Source organism: Elephas maximus, chromosome 23 (genome assembly GCF_024166365.1).
Source record: "Elephas maximus indicus isolate mEleMax1 chromosome 23, mEleMax1 primary haplotype, whole genome shotgun sequence".
Classification (NCBI taxonomy): domain Eukaryota; kingdom Metazoa; phylum Chordata; class Mammalia; order Proboscidea; family Elephantidae; genus Elephas; species Elephas maximus.
Window position 1 is genome coordinate 56,986,990 of NC_064841.1, and position 19,034 is coordinate 57,006,023.

At 40.7% G+C, this 19,034-nt stretch overlaps 1 protein-coding gene across 1 annotated transcript in view; it reads left to right on the forward strand.

Moving 5' to 3' along the window:
* Positions 1-19,034, forward strand: part of ATP8A2 (ATPase phospholipid transporting 8A2) — a 705,555-nt gene that overhangs the window by 284,446 nt on the left and 402,075 nt on the right. Inside the window, exons 17-20 of the mRNA XM_049867411.1 lie at positions 10,979-11,084; positions 11,796-11,878; positions 16,320-16,369; positions 18,750-18,819. Coding sequence (XP_049723368.1) covers positions 10,979-11,084; positions 11,796-11,878; positions 16,320-16,369; positions 18,750-18,819 — 309 coding nt within the window. The remainder of the gene's footprint in view (positions 1-10,978; positions 11,085-11,795; positions 11,879-16,319; positions 16,370-18,749; positions 18,820-19,034) is intronic.

Consider the following 19,034-nt stretch of genomic DNA (forward strand, 5'->3'; position numbering starts at 1 on the left):
ATAATAAACTACATAGGAGGCACAGTTGTGGGTACTTCCTAGACATAACCAAACACCTTGGGGGTTTGGTTTACTGAGTTTGAAGGTTTAGGATCATAGTCCTGGGGGACAACTAGGTCAATTCGCATAACATAGTTCATAAAGATATTGTTCTACATCCTAGTTTGGTGAGTAGCATCTGGAGTTTTAAAAGCTTGCAAGTGACCACCTAAGATAGACTGTTTGTCTCTATGCATCAGGAACAAAAGAGAAAGAAGAAAAAAAAAAAAGACTAAAAGAAGAAAATACTCTACAGGACTCATAGCTCACACGATCCGTGGCCTCATCTATCCTGAGACCAAAAGAGCTAGGTGGTGACCAGCTACCACTAACAACTGATCTGACCAGGGGTGCAATAGATGGTCCTGGGTAGAATGGGAGAAAAACGTAGAACAAACCTCAAATTCCTTAAAAAGGCCAGACTTACCGGACCGGTAGAGACTAGAGGATCTCCTGAGACTACCACCCTGAGATATAGAACTGAACTCACTCCCAGAGGTCACCTTTCAGCCAACAGATTGGCTCATAAAATAAATAATGTCATCTGTGAGTAGTGCTTCTTTAAATAACCATCTATATTTAGACCAAACAGTCAAATTTACCCTAAAGCAAAGATGAGATTATTGGAAACAGAATAACCAGAATGAAAATAACGAGAATGTTGACACATTGTAAAAAAAAAAATGTAACCAGTGTCACTGAACAATATCTTTAGAAATTGCTAAATGGTAACTTAATTTGCTGTGTAAACTTTCACCAAAAAAAAAAAAAAAAGAACCATGCTCCATAGGGTTTTCAATGACTGATTTTTCAGAAGCAGGTTACCAGGCCCTTTTTCCAAGGTACCTCTGAGTTGACTTGAACCTCTGACCTTTCAGTTAGCAACCAAGCATGTTAACTGCATCGTTCAGGGACTCCTACACATACATACATATGAACGTAAATATATATATATATACACACATATTTTCCAATAAATAATTTTTCTTGGAAGTTACAGAAGAACAGTTTATTTTCCAACATAAAACATTTCTCTGAAATATAAAGATATTTTATCATAGTGTTTTCTGATTAATTTTATCTTCTTTCCCTGATGGATTTTAGAATGCCAGGTCAAGTAAAGAAACAAAGATAGAGCCCTGGGGCAAGGACTAGAAGGCAGGAGGGGGCAGGAAAGCTGTTAATAGGGAGCCCAAAGTTGAGAAGGGAGAGTGTTGACATGTCATGAGGTTGTTAACCAATGTCATAAAACAATATGTGCACTAACTGTTTAATGAGAACCTAGTTTGTTTTGTAAACCTTCATCTAAAGTACAATTAAAAAAAAAAAAGTAGATTAATTTTGTTTTAGGAATTCTTTTTTTGGACTACCACTTAACCTTGAAACAAATTGAGTGTATATGTGACTTTTCCTTACAACTCGCAGAAGATATTTCTCTACTAAGCTTATTTGTTTGCTATAAAATCAAAGACCTGTTCCATGTTATTTTATTATAGGGGAGGGTTATGTGGAAGACTGGTTAATTCTAAGAGGCAGAGAAGGGCAAATTTTAATTCAGAGCCCAATTCTCAAATTAAAATGCTTTTTGGGTCAAATGCCTCACCATTTTTTAGTAAAAAAAAATATATATATATATATTTTATTATTTTTTTATAGTATAGGTCTTGGGAATTTAAACGTTCCCTAATTTAGCCTAGTTGACTCTTTGAACTACAATTTAATTATTATTTTTATTCCAGGCTGATAAGTAGCCATATAAACAGTTATGATTTGCTTCTAAAAATTGCTATTGAATTACATTATTAGGTCAAAGGAGAAAACTAGTAACATTTTTGTTGAATTCACCATCCTTTTATGACTTAAAAAAGAAATAAAAAAACTCCAAGAATAATAGCAAACATAAAGTTACTTTCTTAATCTAAGAATACAAATCTATCTCAAATTTATAGCCAGCTACCTATTTAAAAGTGAAATGTAATAACCTGAAAACAAGGAGGCGTGTTATTACCCCTACCCTTGAACGTCTTTCTTAAAATGCTAGCCTGTGCAGATGAGAACTAAATAACTATAAGTTGGGAAGGAAAAGGAAAAATTTATCATTTATGGATGCTATAATTGTCTGCCTTGAGAATTCAGGACAGTCAGCTGAAGCTCAAAGAGCTGCTAAGACTTCAATTACAGTTGGATATTAAATTAATTTACAATAATCAGTGTCTTTACTTACAACAATAAATAGCTATAGAATATAAAGGAAATAAGAATCAATTCATAATATAAAAAGAGAGAGATAAAATGCCTAGCATATGTCTCACATGCAGTATATATGTGCAAATATTTTTGAATGAATAACAAAATTAATAGGAAATAAGCTAGGACCTATATCAAGAAGATTTAGAAGTCTTTGGTAAATAGGAAGATACACTGTTTTCTTAGATGGGCAGACAATATTAAGATGTAATTTTTTCACTAATTATGAATATTGTATAACCCAACTAAAATCATAAGGATTTATTTTGGGGGGGCGGGAAGAAGGGAAAATGGGAGAAGTTTATTAAATGTGTATCCAGGACAATTCTGCTTAAAAAAAATTAGTAATAGGGAAGGGGTGCATTTACCATATAGATTTTCAAGGGAGAATGAAGAAAACCAAAGACTCAAGGGAAAGATTAGTCGAAAGGACTAGCAGACCACAAGTACCATAGCCTCCACCAGGCTGAGTCCAGCACAACTAGATGGTGCCTGGCTACCTCCAGTGACTGCTCTGATCCATTAAAAGAAACCCATTGCTGTCTAGTTGATTCCAACTCATGGTGACCCTACAGGGCAGAGTAGAACCGCCCCATGAGGTTTCCAAGAAATGGCTGGTGTATTTGAACTGCCGACCTTTTTGTTAGCAGCTGAGCTCTTAACCACTGGGCCACCACTGCTCTGATAGGGATCACAACAGAGGGTCCCAGACAGATGGAGAGAAATGTAGAACAAAATTCTAACTCAAAAAACGACCAGACTTATTGGTCTGACAAAAACTGGAAAAGCCCCAAGAGGATGGTCTCCGGACTCCCTTTTAACCATTACTGAAGTCACTCCTGAAGTTCACCTTTCAGCCAAAGATTACACAGGCCCATAAAACAAACAATAATGCATGTAGCTCAACCATATATAAAGGTGCAGACCAGCCCAGAGGCACGAACGAGAAGGCAGGAGGGGACAGGAAAGCTGGACTAATGGAAATAGGGAACCCAAGATTGAGAAGGGGAGAGTGTTGTCACATCGCGGGGTTGGCAACCAATGTCACAAAACAATACGTGTATTAATTGTTTAACGAGAAACTAATTTGCTCTGTAAACCTTCATCTAAATCACAATTAAAAAAAAAAAGGCTTTAAGAGGTTATAAAGTTAAATAATGGACATGGAATAGAACAAATGTTAGATGAAAGAAGTAAAAGACCAGGAACGTACATGTTTTGGTGAGCCAGTTGCTGCTACATTGATTTAGTGTAGATTTAAGCATCTTTAAGTGTCTTCTGATTGTCGTTCTGGGGATACATTAGTGAGGAAGGTAGGCATCCTGCTTGCCCTTATGAATCTTCCAGAAGTAGGGAAGAAGCTCATAAGTGATAGAAGTGTTACAAACGAGTGATGCAGGGTGCTGTGGCAATTACAGGAGGAGAAAATGCCTCTTTTGGTTCTCACTGAGCGGGCTAGCATGTCAAGACTGGCGCCCTAGCAGGGGCAGTTTATCCAGTAAGAAAGGTAAACGTGGGCTTACTTGTGCTTACCTACTCATCTGTAGTGAACAATTTCACATGAGATTCACCACACCACATCAAAGTGAAACCCATGTGAAATTGTTCACTATGGTTAAGTAAGTACAAGTAAGCCCGTGCTTACCTTGCTTACTGGGCCATCCGCCCCTGTCAGGGACTGTAAATTTGAAAAGAGGCTTTGATTCTGTAGGAAGGTGCTGTGGGGTTGGGAGAGAGACAGATGCCAACCATTCGTAGAAGTAGAATCCGTGATGTGGTGAAAAATGTGAAATTTTTCTCTACAGATAAGTAAGTAAGCACAAGTAAACCCGTGCTTACCTTGCTTACTGGATAATCTGCCCCAGTGCCCAAGGATGGGGTAATAACAGGCTTCTCAGAGGAAGTGTCTGATAAATGGAGGGGGAGTAACTAAGCTGGCTGGAAGCAGGAAGAAAGTAGAGATGGAACAGTGGGAAAGGATGTGCTTTATTTAAAGAATTAAAAGATGACCAGAGAGACTAGTAGAGAAGGTAAGAAGGAGAATGGCAGGAGACAGGGCTAGAGGGTGAGCAGGTGCCAGCTCACATGGGGCCTGGAGCCCATGTTCAGGAGCCCTGCTTCTGTGCTAAAGGCAGCAGGAAGCCATTACAGGGTTTTAAGCAAGGGATGACTTGATTTGTGCTTTGAGAAGATGACTAGCTCTGCATAATGGAGAACGGACTGAAAAGTGGGCAGTAAGAATGGACATGAGAAGACCCATTAGACAGTCTCTCTTAGAGTGGTTGAGGAAACTGGTCCCAGCACTCTGCCTGGCACATCATAGACCCTCATTAATAATTATTGAACCAATGAAGCACCGAGATTGTGTTGTGTTAGAATAAGGTGATAGTACTGGGAATGGGAGGAAATGGACATATTTAGAGTCTTCAGACTTGTTGATTGTGGTGTGGGGCTCTAGGGGTATGGAAGATTCAAAGATGGTGCCCATGATCCTGGCTTAACCAATTGTGAGGGTGCTGGTACTTTTTCCTGAGATACAAAGTGCAGGGAGGAAGAGCAAGCATTGGGAGGTGCAGGGGTGACCTCAGTTCAGTTTCTAACATGTTCCATTTGTGGTGTAGGTGAGAAGCCTAAGAGAAGGGATGTAGCTGGCAGTTGGATATGAGTTTGGAACTTAGAAAAGGGCAGGAGATCTACATTTGGGAGTCATTGGCTGTGGATGATGATAGCAACTATGGGAGTGGACAACGTCTCTAAGCAGGAGAGCAGAGAGAGAAGACTAGGATAGGCCTCCAGGAGGAGCTCTGGTGTACAGTGGTCCAGTAGCCCAAGACTGGCTGGAATGGAGGGAAGGAAGTATTTAAAGTCAGTGGAAAATGCATATACTCTTTAATACTGGGACAACTGGCTAAGTAGTCGGGTCTTCAAAACTGGGATAATTGGCCAAATATTTGGGTAGGGGATAGTTAAATTCCTTTTTATACTTTACATCAGGGATTTGGTAAACGTTTTCTATAAAGAGCCAGGTAGTTAATAGTCTTTGAGGGTCATATGGTATCTGTTGCAACAACTCAACTCTAATACTGTTGCATGAAAGATCCATAGACAACATGTAAGCAAATGAGCACGCCTGTGCTTTAATAAAGCTTTATTTAGGGGCATAAAATTTGAATTTCATTTTATTTTCACGTCATGAAATAGTAGTATTCTTTTTATTTTTCTCCAACTACTTAAAAATTTAAAAACCAATCTTTGCTCACAGGCTATGCAAACGTAGACAGCAGGGTAGATTTGGGCCTTGGGCCATAGTTTGCTAACCCCTGCCCTGTATTAAAATGCTTTTGAAGTATTTATTGTTCACTTGTAAATCTTTAAAAGTGATAGAATAAAATAGAAAGAGCTCAGTGTATTCTCTTGGGCTCCTAAGCCTCAAATCAAATCGACAACACATACAGCAAAATATGAATATATTTCACTATTATGAAATAGGACTTTTTTATACATACGTACATACATGCATTTTTTATATATAACATACAGCTATGAGCTCACTGGAAACCCTGATGGTGCAGTGGTTAAGAGTTTGGCTGCTAACTAAAAGGTCAGCAGTTCAAATCCACCAGGCGCCACTTGGAAACCGTATGCGGCAGTTCCATTCTGTCCTATAGGGTCACTATGAGTCAGAATTGACTTGAGAACAACGGGTTATAAGCTCATAAACTAGAACAAAAAATTTCTAATATGGATGTACTTGGTACCTAAAGTACACTCACAAGTGAATTACCTGGGCAATTTATACATTTAGAATTAAAAGGTCTCAAACATATGTTCCACCTTATAATAAAAAAAAAGCCAATTAAAGTAGAATTTTTTTAAATGAATGGTAGTATCCATTACTGAGGCTCTGGGCGAAATGGTATACTGTCATCGGGAGTATCATAAAAATATAATAAATAATAATTCAGAAAGAGGCTGGGCAATATGTATAAGCCCTTAATATGCGTGTGGCTTTACCAACCAACCGTCTTCTATAAATACAGAAACAGAGACAGATGTTGTATGCATGTGTGTGTAAGTGTCAAACATAGTAGTGCTAATTATTATGAAAAATTGAGTATAGCTAAAATGTTCATCTATACAGGATTGCACTCTAATTAAAATCCACTAAAAATGAGGTAGGCCAGTATTTGAGATGGAAATATACTCAACGTACATTAACAGGGACAAAATTTAGTACAGTGTGTTGTTGTTAGCTGCCGTGGACTCTGCTCCAGACTCACGGTGACCCCATGCACAGTGGACCCAAAATGCTGCCTGGTCCTGCATCATCCCCACGATCGGTTGCAGATTGGACCCTTGTGGTTCGTAGGGTTTTCATTGGCTGATTTTCATAATTAGATCGCCAGCCTTTCTTCCTAATCTGTCTTAGTCTGGAAGCTGTGCTGAAATCTGTTCAGCATCATATCCACACACGAACCTCCACCGACAGATGGGCGGTGACTGTGCACACGGTGCATTGGCTGGGAATCGAACACCGGTCGCCTGCATTCAAGACGAGAATTCTACTACTGAACCACCACTGGCCCCCAGAGCACAGTGTACATACGGGGATATATGCATCCAAGGGTGTCTGTAAAGTTACAGTGATTATCTGTTGGTGGTGATCATGATTGACCATTCTACATAATTTGTACATTTTTCAGTTTCTTTGCCATGAGCATCTTTCTCTTCAGTTAGTAAGAAATACTTTGAAGATTTTCAGTTATATAATTTCAGACTTTTCAAAGACTTCTCTTAATACAATCCTAGATAATTATCTTCCTCGAAGGGCTAGAATAGCTAGCATTTCATTAGGTATTGTGACTTAAGTGATGTTGCCGTTCCTGTTCTAAGTCCCAGAGAACTCAGTTGGCTCATCCTCAACTGCATTCCCTCCACTTTGGCAGGTAAGTGCCTTCAACGCCATGGCACTGATGGTAGGGCTGCCTTGAGTAACGTGCAGGTGAGGTGGGGACTGCATTCTCCCTCCACGCTGTTTGTCACTTCAGAAGCCAGTCTGGTCTAGGGTGACTGTCCAGGAAGGGCCCTTTTATCTAAGACCACGGTTGTTTTCTTGGGGCTGTCTGATGCTTTGGCCCCTTGGAACCATTTTTTCTTAATTGTAAGAGCCACGTGGTCTTTGTGGAACATGTGGAAGATGCAGAAACTGTGAAGAAGTAAACCAGTCTCCCATTTTCTTCGTGTTGGCATTATTCTAGGTGTTTGTTGAGTTATTTGAATGCTTTTTGTCAGTAGGCGAGATGTAAATAGGTGGCTTTAGATGGAAGCTCTCCCTGGGTGAGAAGGCACGTGTGGTCTATGTACCTCTCTGCTCTGCGTATCTCCGTTTAGCTCTGTGCTGGTAAAGCTATCTTTTTTTTTTAATAATTTTTATTGTGCTTTAAGTGAAAGTTTACAAGTCAAGCCAGTCTGTCACATATAAGCTTATATACACCTTACTCCATACTCCCACTTACTCTCCGCCTAATGAGTCAGCCCGCTCCCTCCTTCCAGTCTCTCCTTTCATGATGGTTTTGCCAGTTTCTAACCATCTCTACCCTCCCATCTCCCCTCCAGACAGGAGACGCCAACACAGTCTCAAGTGTCCACCTGATAAAAGTAGCTCACTCTTCATCAGCATCTCTCTCCAACCCATTGTCCAGTCCCTTCCATGTCTGATGAGTTGTCTTTGGGAATGGTTCCTCTCCTGGGCCAACAGAAGGTTTGGGGACCATGACCGCTGGGATTCTTCTAGTCTCAGTCAGACCATTAAGTCTGGTCTTTTTATGAGAATTTGGAGTCTGCATCCCACTGTTCTCCTGCTCCCTCAGGGGTTTTCTGTTGTCCTCCCTGTCAGGGCATTCATCAGTTGTGGCCGGGAGGTAAAGCTATCTTGTTGACCCTGCTTCTTTGTCCCAAGTTACCTTATCAATTATAATTTTCTTGTGGAGTAAAATCACTCATGTTGTATATTTCAATTTCTTGGCCATTTAGAATGTCTTAGGTGGCATCCCCAGGATGGTGGCTGCTGTGTGATAAGGTAAAAGGCTATATGACTGGCTTGCTTTCAGTGAGCAGCAGTGATGCGCAAGGCCTTAAGGATTCTCTGTTGTGTGGTTGTAAATAGATCAGGTTAACTCATCAAACCATGAAAGCAGTAATAAATGAAATAATGGTGTGTGGGAAAGTTGGGCAGGACTTGGAACCTCTGGGAAGGATATGGGGAGCCTTGTCTTGCCCAAATATAGCCACCCACTGGGCTCAGAACAGAGTAGAAACAGACGTCGAAATGGAACTCGTACATGTGTAAATTTTAATTTGTATTCTTAATGGCATCCACTATCATTTATTGAGTGCTTACCAATATGCTAGGTACTTCTTTGATCTCCACAATCCTCAGAATCCTATAAGGTAGGTGATGTCCTTATTTTGCAGTTGAGGGAACTAAAGCTGAGTGAACTTAATAAGCTTGTCTGTGGGTAAAATGCTGAAGTAGTGCTTCAGCTCATGATTAAAAATAAAAAATTATTGTAAAATATAACAAAACATTTGCCATTTCAGCCATTTTTAAGTGTACGACTCAGTGACATTAATTACGTTCCCATGTCGCACGTTGTGCTACTATCTCCACTATTCTTTTCCAACAATTTTCTATTACCCCAAACAGAAACTCAGTAACTGTTCAGCAGCAACCCCCTGTGTCCCCTCCACCCGGCCCCTGGTGACCATGAATAAACTTTTATCTCCATGTCTTTGCTGATTTTTCATATAAGTGGGATCATATAATATTTGTCCTTTTGAATGATTTCACTCAGAATAATGTTTTCCAGTTTCACCCATGTCATAGCATGTATCAGGAATACATTTCTCTTCAGGGCTGAATACACTCCATTTTATGGATATACCGCATTTTATTTATCCAGTCATCTGTTGGGTTGTTTCTACATTTTGGCTACTGTGAATAATGCTGCCATGAATATTCCTGTGCCAGCATCTATCTGAGTCCTGATTTCAAGACCTGGGTGTGTACCTAGGAGTGGGATTGGGAGGGTATGCAGTAATTCTGTGTAGCCCACGCTCCCTTTTTGAGGAACCACCAAATTCATGAGTGTTCCAGTTTCTCCATATTCTCACCAACTCTTGCTATTTTCTGTTTTTCTGATCATAGCCATCCTAGTGGGAGTGAAGTGGTATCTCATTGTGGTTTTGATTTGTATTTCCCTAGTGACTAATGGAGCCCTGGTGGCAGTGGCTAAGTGTTCAGCTGTTAACCAAAAGGTTGGCAGTTCGAATCCACCAGCTATTCCTTCGAAACCATATAGGGCAGTTCTACTCTGTCCCATAGGGTCACTATGAGTTGGAATTGACTTGATGGCAACAAGTTTGGTTTTTGTTGGTTTTAGTGACTAATGACATTGAAAATTTTTTGTGTGTGCTTGTTGGACGTTTGTATATCTTCTTTGGAGAAATGTCTATTCAAGTCCTTTGTGCATTTTAAAAATTGGTCTGTCTTTTTGTTGTTGATTTGTAGGAGTTCTTCATATATTCTGAATGTTTAGCCCTTAGCAGATGTGTAGTTACCAAAAATTTTCTCATAGTCTGTAGGTTGTCTCTTCCCTTTCTTTTTAAAGCCAGTTCTTTTTTTTTTTCTTAACCTTTAGAACTTGGAGAATTAAAATTCTGGCTTTGACTGATTGCTTTAATATGTATGTAAAAAAAAACTCCAATATACCTATAATGTAGAATTGTATTTCATCAAATTTCTCTCTCTCCTCTTTCTCTTTCACAAACACACATACACACACATTTTCACATAGACATTCATATGCCCTTGGATCAGTATGGGTCTTTGCAAGGTGGTATAAAACCCAAAACCAAACCCATCGCACTTAACTACTGTGCCACCAGGGTTTCCAGAGGTGGTATAAGCATATGTATGTGTGTATGTGTATAAATATATTTCTTTACTATGAAAAGCAATTCAGTCACTGATTACATCAGTTGTGCTTTCCAATAGGGACAGGAAAGCAAAAGTGTTCTAAGGAATTAGAATCAATCTGACCCGTATAGAAAGATGTAAGAACCATTGTCAACAAATCTTTACCATTTCTTGTAACTTGCCCAGATTTGTAGTTATGAATGAGTTCTCAAATAGTGAAGAGAATCGGTAAATAGCCTGAAGTGTTAGAATACCAGTGATGTCCATCCCATTTAAAACCTGTGAATCTGTCTTGGATCTTGCTTGACACCTGTGTGTTTTTTTGTTTTGTTCTGGATTTGTCTTTCTGTTTTGTTTTCCCTTTTAGGACCGAGGAGCCCCAGTTGTTTCACAGCTTTTCACTAACACTTGAGATTGCAAAACATCTTTGGATGTTTAATTATTTAAATTTTTTTGTGCTTATTTTGTTTTCTGAATTTAGAATAATTTTTAATTTTAATTTATTTCATAGGGATATTGTTTCAAACTTTTTTTAGTAAGTTTGTATCATTTTATACTTCTGAAGTTATTATAGCTTAAAGTTGCACTAAGCCGTGAATTGCATAGCTTCAAATCTGCATTCTGTATACATTTCAGGATATAAACCAGATTATAGCTGAGGTGGATGCCAACTATATTGTAATGGATGGATTAACTCAGCGTGCTGTTTTGTAGCCCACAGCTCCATGCATACAGGAGTTCCTTACCCTTCTGGCTGTGTGCCACACAGTGGTTCCTGAGAAGGATGGAGACGAGATCAACTACCAGGCCTCCTCCCCAGGTGAGTCTCCTTGGCTATTCCCTGCTGTCCCTTCTGTGGAGACGTGGGTGTTTGCTGTTATTTGTGGAAGGTGTGCTGTCATAGCCTACCTCAGAAGGACTCCACTGTTTGCCTCTGGCCTCACACCTTGTATAGGTGATGGTTGCAGGTGTTAAGACCATACAGAACAGGTTGGTGCTGGCTCTAGTAACACTTCAACCACGGGGGGAGGACCAGGCCCTCCTGAATTTCCTAACAGAAGCTGGAATGCTAGAGAAGGCTCTGAAGGGGAAGCAGGGTTGGCTTCCTTGCTCACCCCAGCATCGCATGGATTTTCCAACTGCTGGTGAGGCTGTCCTATGGGAAGAGTAAAATTGTCCCTGTGTCCTGGTGCTCTTTGACTCCCCCCTCATACTAAGTATGAAACATTGCCTTACTCAGAGAAGATACTGAGCCAGCAATAGAGAGAATTTGCTCCCACCTGAGTTAATGGGAGTGTAATTGACTTTTGTCCTAGTGAATTAACTTTCTGTTCCAGCCATTCCATTGAACACAAGTGCTCATCCCAGGACACCTGCTGGCAGAAGAGTGGGTGCCTTCCATACCCTGTCAGATAAGACCAGGCCTTTTTCATGGGTGTGGGTTTTGTTCAGTTGCATAATAATACTTAGCACACAGAATTCCATCATCACAAGTGATCAGTCAATGACTCACCAACCTTTTTATTGACAGATGAAGCTGCTTTGGTGAAAGGAGCTAAAAAGCTGGGCTTTGTCTTCACAGCCAGAACGCCCTACTCTGTCATCATAGAAGCAGTAAGTGACATACCTGTGCCTGTGTCTACAGCTCAGCTTTGTCTACTTCTTTGACGAATATGTGTTTGAAATAGCATGCCTATTGTAAATATAACTCTGTTTCTACTTTTTTCCTATGAGAAATGAGACTAGTTGAAAAATGAGAGTGTGATGGAATTATACTAGCCTGTTTGTTTTATCGCTGCTCTTGCTCTGCAGTAACTTATGTTGTTTTTGCATTGCAATAATTTATGTTGTTTTTGCATTGCAATAATTTATGTTGTTTTTGCATTGCAATAATTTATGTTGTTTTTGCATTGTAGTAACTTATGTTGTTTTTGCATTGCAATAATTTGTCGTTTTTGTGCTGCAGTAATTTTTCTCAAAGATGATTCACTACAAGTCTTTCAGACATTGATGTGAAGTTATTTGTAGCAAAATATTTAGCAAGCCTGTTCTTTGCTCTGTAGTTGTTGGGGAAATTACTTGTGGCCCAGGGCTCATGTCTTTATCTTTGTAACTTCAGCACCTGCGGTGTGTGTGTAACAATGTCCTTAGCCCATTGGGCTTCACTCTCCTCAGTTGTGAAAGAAAGGAGTTGAAATTTAAGATCTCTTTTAAGGAATCCTGGTGGTACAGTAGGAGCCCTGATGGTGCAGTGGTTAAGTGTTCAGCTGCTAACTAAGAGGCTGGTAGTTCGAATCTGCCAGCTGCTCCATGGAAACCTCATGGGGCAGTTCTACTCTGTCTCTGTGAGTCAGAATCAACTCCATGGCAATGAGTTTGAGTTTGGAGTCTTTTGGTGGTACAGTGGTTAAGAGCTCAGCTGCTAACTAAAAGGTTGGTGGTTTGAACCCACCAGCCATTCCACAGATGGAAGATGTGGCAGTCTGCTTTCATACAGATTACGGTTTTGGAAACCCTCTGGGGGAGTTCTACTCTGTCCTTTAGGGTCACCATGAGTTGGAATCAACTTGATAGCAATGGGTTTGAGTTTTGCCTTTTTTTTTTAAATCTGTCTGTATGGAATTTTTTTGGTTGCTGTTGTTGTTTCTGAAGTCAAGAGGTTTATTTACTTTATGAGCTTTTTTTTTTCTTTTTCTACATTTCCTTTCCTAGAGGCTAGAGGGAGAAATTTTATGATCAAAAGGAAAAAAAAAAAAAAAACTAAGAATGAGCTCAAACAGGGACCGTTGAGTTGGCAGTGGAAGAAGATGGCGAGGACTGCAAGGGCTGCGTTTTCAGTGAGGGTCAATTGTAAGGGCTGCATTTTGCTACTCACTGGGTTGGTCAGGGCCAGGCAGTAGTCTCTGCCTTCCTTCCCCTCTGCTTATCTCCGACCTTCAATTTGGGAAGGACTCATGCATATTGGAGTCCCTGGGTGGTGTAAATGGTTAACACACACAGCTGCTAACTGAAAGGTGGGAGGTTCAAGTCCACCAAGAGTTACCTCTGAAGAAAGGCCTGGAGATCTTCTTCAGAAATGTCAGCTATTGAAAACCCTAAATGGAGCATAGTTCTGCTCTGACACACATGGGGTCGACGGCAATTGGAACTGGTCATGTATTATTACGGTTTTGGGCTTTATGTACTTGAAATCCCTGTTGTTGTTGTTGTTAGGTGCCGTCGAGTCAGTTCCAACTCATAGCGACCCTATGTACTACAGAACGAAACACTGCCCGGTCCTGCGCCATGCTCATAGTCGTTGTTATGCCTAAGCCCATTGTTACAGCCACTGTGTAAATCCATCATTTGAAATACCTAGACCTCTTTAATTCATTTAAAATTCACTTCTGACTGCTATAATAACTTGATGCTGTTCCAGTCTTGGTAGTAGTTTTTTCTTTTGCTTGTACACAAAACCTATAAAATATTGTACCTTATACAAAGTGCCCATTTCTTGCCATTTTAATCTTTTCTTATGGAATACAGAGATGAGATCATATTTATTTTTATTTATTTCAACCAACAGAGGGGATTTAACTTAAGGAAACGTGCAACAGTAAAAGTGGAATGAAGTAGTGATAAAACCTGTTGCCGTCGAGTTGATTCTGACTCATAGCCACCCTATAGGACAGAGTGGAACTGTCCCATAAAGTTTCCAAGGAGGGCCTTGCGCATTCAAACTGCTGACCCCTTGGTTAGCTGTAGCAATTAACCACTACACCACCAGGGTTTCCAAAGTAGTGGTGGGACATAGGATTTCCTTCAGAGAAGCTTTTCAGAAATGACATCCTACTTCCTTTCTGTCTGAGGAGACTTTAACCTTGACTGTGGGAGCTTGGGTTGTATGCATCCCCACTGCACCTCAGGCCAATCACAGCACAGCCAGGAGAGATTGGCTGCTTCTGCTTTTCCAACAATACCAGGGAAGTACAGGGACCTTGGGAGCCTGTTGACCTTGTCATCTAGTGCTAGGTGCTGACGAACAGGGTGTTGGCACCCCTGCATTATTTTGTTACAGTTACCAGGTCGTATTTTGGGGAGTAAGAAGGACTATGTGATTGGTTAGGGCTTGTCAATAATAATAATTTTACTCTATTCAACCTTTGTTGTTTTTGTGTGCCTTTAAGTGGATATCAACTTATAGTAACCCTATGTGACAGAGTGGGACTGCCCCATAGGGTTTCCGAGGCTGTAATCTTTAAGCGAAGGAGCCGTGGTGGTGAAGAGGTTAAGCACTTGGCTGTTGCCTAAAAGGTTGGTGATTCGAACCCGCCAGCCCCTCCACTCCGTGGAAGAAAAATGTGGCAGCCTGCTTCCAGAAAGATCACAGCCTTGGAAACCCTATGGGGCAATTCCGCTCTGTCCTATAGGGTCGCTGTGAGTTGGAATTTACTCAGTGGCAAGGGGTTTGATAATCTTTATGGGAGCAGATTGCCAGTGGCTGGTGATTTCAAACTACCAGCCTTTTGGTTAGTATCTCAGTGCTTAAATGTAGCACCATCTTAATACTGAGATATCATCAAATCACAAACTTTCAAATTGCTCACCAGCTTTTCACATGGAATATCCTTACTGATAGTCATAATGGTAAGAAAGTACTTCTTCTCACAGCTGAGTCCATTGGCTGCACAAGGAAGCTATTGAATATAATAGCGGGTGCAAAGAGGAGATGCCCCCTCTGGCAGTCACAGCACTGGTGCTGAAGTGGTAGCTTGCAGCAGCGAGTGCATTTCTAGACAGAATCTGTCAGAAAGTCCAGTCAGGCTGAGAAGAAAGGGAACAGGTAGATTCAGAAACAGATGAGTAAAGGCCGAAGAAGGCTGGATTAAGCAGAGTGTTAATGGTAATTTGGGGGGTGGGTGGGAAGATAACATTCGGTTCTACCAAGTGTCATCCATGCACTCGGTAATTTGGATATGTACTTCATTTATTATTTCTTTCTAACTGGTGATACCACCAATCAGAATAAAGTCACACTCTCAGCGCCAGAAGCTGGACTTCAACTCACATCTGTTGGGCCCCAAAGCCATATTCTTTGCACTGTGATATGTTGGGGAAAGAGAGCAGATTGGGTTAAAAACAGTTTGAAAATGGCACACACATAATCTGGAACTTTCAGTTGGAAAAAATTGAGACTGTTGGGGCTCTAACTTGAAAGAATCTGAAGAAAATGGACATTTAAGCAATTGCCCTAAAATCTGATGCAAATTCATAATCCTTTGTCTGCAAATCCAAAAAGCTTTGGATTTCAAAAGAGTTTTCCTAAGTTTGGGGCAATGTGATTTGACAACAAAACCTAATGAAAACTGATGAGAGACTACTTATGGCCTTTATAAATCTCACTTAGTGTGAATATTCATATATTTTGCAGAAAATTAATATGTTGTGCTATTGCATGTTGCCCCAGACTCAACTGAGGACGTTATAGTATGTGGTCTATGCATAAAAAGCCAAAACCAAATCCATCGCTGTCGAGTCGATTCCGACTCACAGCAACCCTACAGGACAGAGTAGAACTGCCCCATAGAGTTTCCAGTGAGCGCCTGGTAGATTCAAACTGCCAAACTTTTGGTTAGCAGATAGCTCTTAACCACTACACCACCAGGGTTTCCTACCTGTGAATATACCTTTCTAAAATCTGTAAAATTCTGGATTCAGAAGCATAACTGGCCCCAAGATTTCAGATGAGTCCCTGTGGACCTGTGTAGCTAATGTCCTTCATCTTCATCTTTTGGCTATACCGGCCAGGTAGTAGGATGCCAATACTGTGAGCAATGGGAGACTTCTACCAGAAGAGGGAGCTATGACCACACCAGACTGGAGAAAACAGCACACGTTGAAAATGTGTGGCAGGAGGGTAAATTGTGGGGAAAGAGAGAGGGAGAGGCAAAAAAGCAGAGGGAAAGAGGCGGAAAGGGGAAGAGGGAGAAAGCATTTGATTGGGGAGAGACCTGTTTTTAGATTTTAATATTTATACCTTTGCACTTCAGGTAAGAATATGTTTTTCTTCCTTTAGATGGGAGAGGAACAGACATTTGGAATCCTTAATGTCCTGGAATTTTCTAGGTATGTTTCTCCTTGCTACACTTGAACTACTTAAATATATGTAACTACTTCATCACAGTGCTTGCACGACTGTGTGGTATGATTAAATATAGGACATAAGTAGTCATTACACTAAATGTATCTCCACAAACCCTCTTCTTCCTGGAATTTGTGGATTTCATTAAAGACGGTGCGGCGGGCCAGTTCTCTTTGCTTTCTTCCGTAGAAACGTTATCCTTCACAACCTTCCTTTTCTTTAGCTTCCCGGGGCCTGGCGTTGTGGCGGCGCTAGCAGCTGCAGATGTGTCTGCGTAGTTGGGAGCAGGTCGATTAGGGTCCTGTTTTCATTGGCGCTTCCAGGTCTCCTGAAGTCATGCCTCTTGCTCCATCTGAGCACTGCTGTGCTAGAGCTGAGAAACTGAGGCGTGACGACAGAGCCACCACTCACCCCATCCACGGCTCCGTCGGCGCCTAGAGGTTCTCTTGCAGTATTCAGAAGCAGTCTTCTCAGCGCAGTTTCTTCCATTTAAGACCCAGAAATGTGTGTGGGATCCTATTTTTTCGAAATTACGGAAGTCATCATTTGTTATAGGAAAACGTATCTTAATGTTTTGTGTCTTTTCTTCTTCTTGACGTTGAACTGTTGAACTTGCTAGAGCAAGGTTCTGCTGTTCCCTCGAAAGCATCTTTAAAAATGAGGGGGATTTTAAAATTTAACCTTTGTTAAATGAGTCACAAATTGCTTTGTTCTGTCTGCTTCTTGAGGGACTTGAGACAGATCGCTTTTTGCTCCCCTTGGAGGCAGTACTTTTCCATTCTAGTCTTTAGTTTTCGGACTGTAAGCTTGAAAACTGGTGGACCCTCAGCCCCCAGGGTTGGAGGTCCAATGGGAGGGGCAGAGTATGGTTGCTAACAGTAATGGTTCCTGTGGGGTGTGAGGGGTGGGGTGTCTGTATGCAGAGGTAGACACAGACTTGACGTCCTTCCAGACTTTCTTGTGGCCCATCTTTGGCTGACATCCTGGCAACTCGCACTGTTTTGTGGCTGCATTAACTAGGACCAGCAGTTAATGAAGGAAGGGGGAGAAAAAAAGGAGTTAGATAAAAGACATGATGCTGGGAAAATATGAGGGAATAAAGGAGTCATTTGTGGTTATAGTTATGGCTCTGTTCCTTTTTCATCAACTCATCTTTTCCGTTAAGCCTGACGGTCTCCTTTGAACGGAGCTTAGAACCAGATCTTTTTGAGTCGATCCCCTGCTGAGAATTTGAATTCTAACAAGTTCCCAGGAACCTATACATAAGAATCACCTGGGGATCTTATTAAAATGTGGATTCAGATTCAGTATATCTGGGGGTTGAAATGCAAATTCTCAGCAGGGAACTTGTTAGAAATGCAAATTCTCAGCAGCTGTTTGAACCAGAACGAACCCTTCTGTAGCCCTGCCTTTAAAGTCCTTGTTGGTAACCCTGCTTTAGAGATTAAGAAACTGATATTCAAGTTAAATAGCTTTGCCAAGAGTACCTGGTTACTAAGTAGCTGAACGGAAATTCAAATCCAGGTCAGTTAGAGTGCTGTGGGGTAGGATGTAAGAACTGACACAAAACTGAAGAGATAACGTCCCATACTCTTAGGAACTTATAGTCCAGTAGAAATGGCCACTCTGAAAGAGTTGGGTGTTCTGGGGCCCACCATAGTTGAGGGTGTGTTTCAGCAAGATGAGATTCAGTCCTGGAGGAAAAAGCAAGGAACAGAATGCACAGAAGAGGAGAATGGTGAGCCTTCTGGTGTGCTTGAAACCCCAGGGGCACCTGAGGGGCCAGCAGGAGATGTGGCGAGGCTGAAGATCAGCTTGAGGAGGAATTTATAGGCAATGGGGAGCCATCGAAGGTTTGTGAGTGAGGACAGGCTATGATGAAAGAAGTTTGTAGACATGTACTCTGGTAATGTGTGTGTTGGAGTGGAGCAAGGAGAGAGAGAGTACGTTGGTGCTCAATTAGAAATGTTCTGTGAATTTGTAATCTCTTTCCACTCCAGTTAAAAGCAGAAACAATGAGGAGCTTTTGAATTAAGTAGATTTTGAACTTCCCACTTTCCCACTTACTGGGCAAATTAATATTTTTGAGCTGTAAAATAAAGTAGGTGTTGTAGAGAGCGTGCTCAGAAGTAAATTAGGCTTACATAGTAAATGCTCAAATTTGTCTCTCCAGTCTCTCCTTCTGCAATATTTGTGCTAGTGAATTTCTATGGGAGGGAAATGAATAGATGTATGTCAATTAGAAATAAATAAAAAGAGGAGGAGATATGACCATCTTTTGATTTGATTGGTGTTTGATCATTTTGGGGCATGGATCTTATAAGACAGGCCAGTGACAACTTTTTTTTTTCTTTACTGTTACAGTGACAGAAAAAGAATGTCTGTAATTGTTCGAACTCCTTCAGGACAACTTCGACTCTACTGTAAAGGGGCTGTAAGTATTGGATGAGTGTCTTGCATAGCAGTGACTTCATTTTTAATTTTTTTTGTCTGGTAAATTATATATAGAGATAGGAAAACATTTGCCTTTTCAACGTTTTTACATGTATAATTCATCGACATTTATTATGTTCGTAATGTGCAACTGTATAGTCTCCTTAAATTTAAAATCCTTAAATCGTTGTAAAAATATATATGACACAACATTTG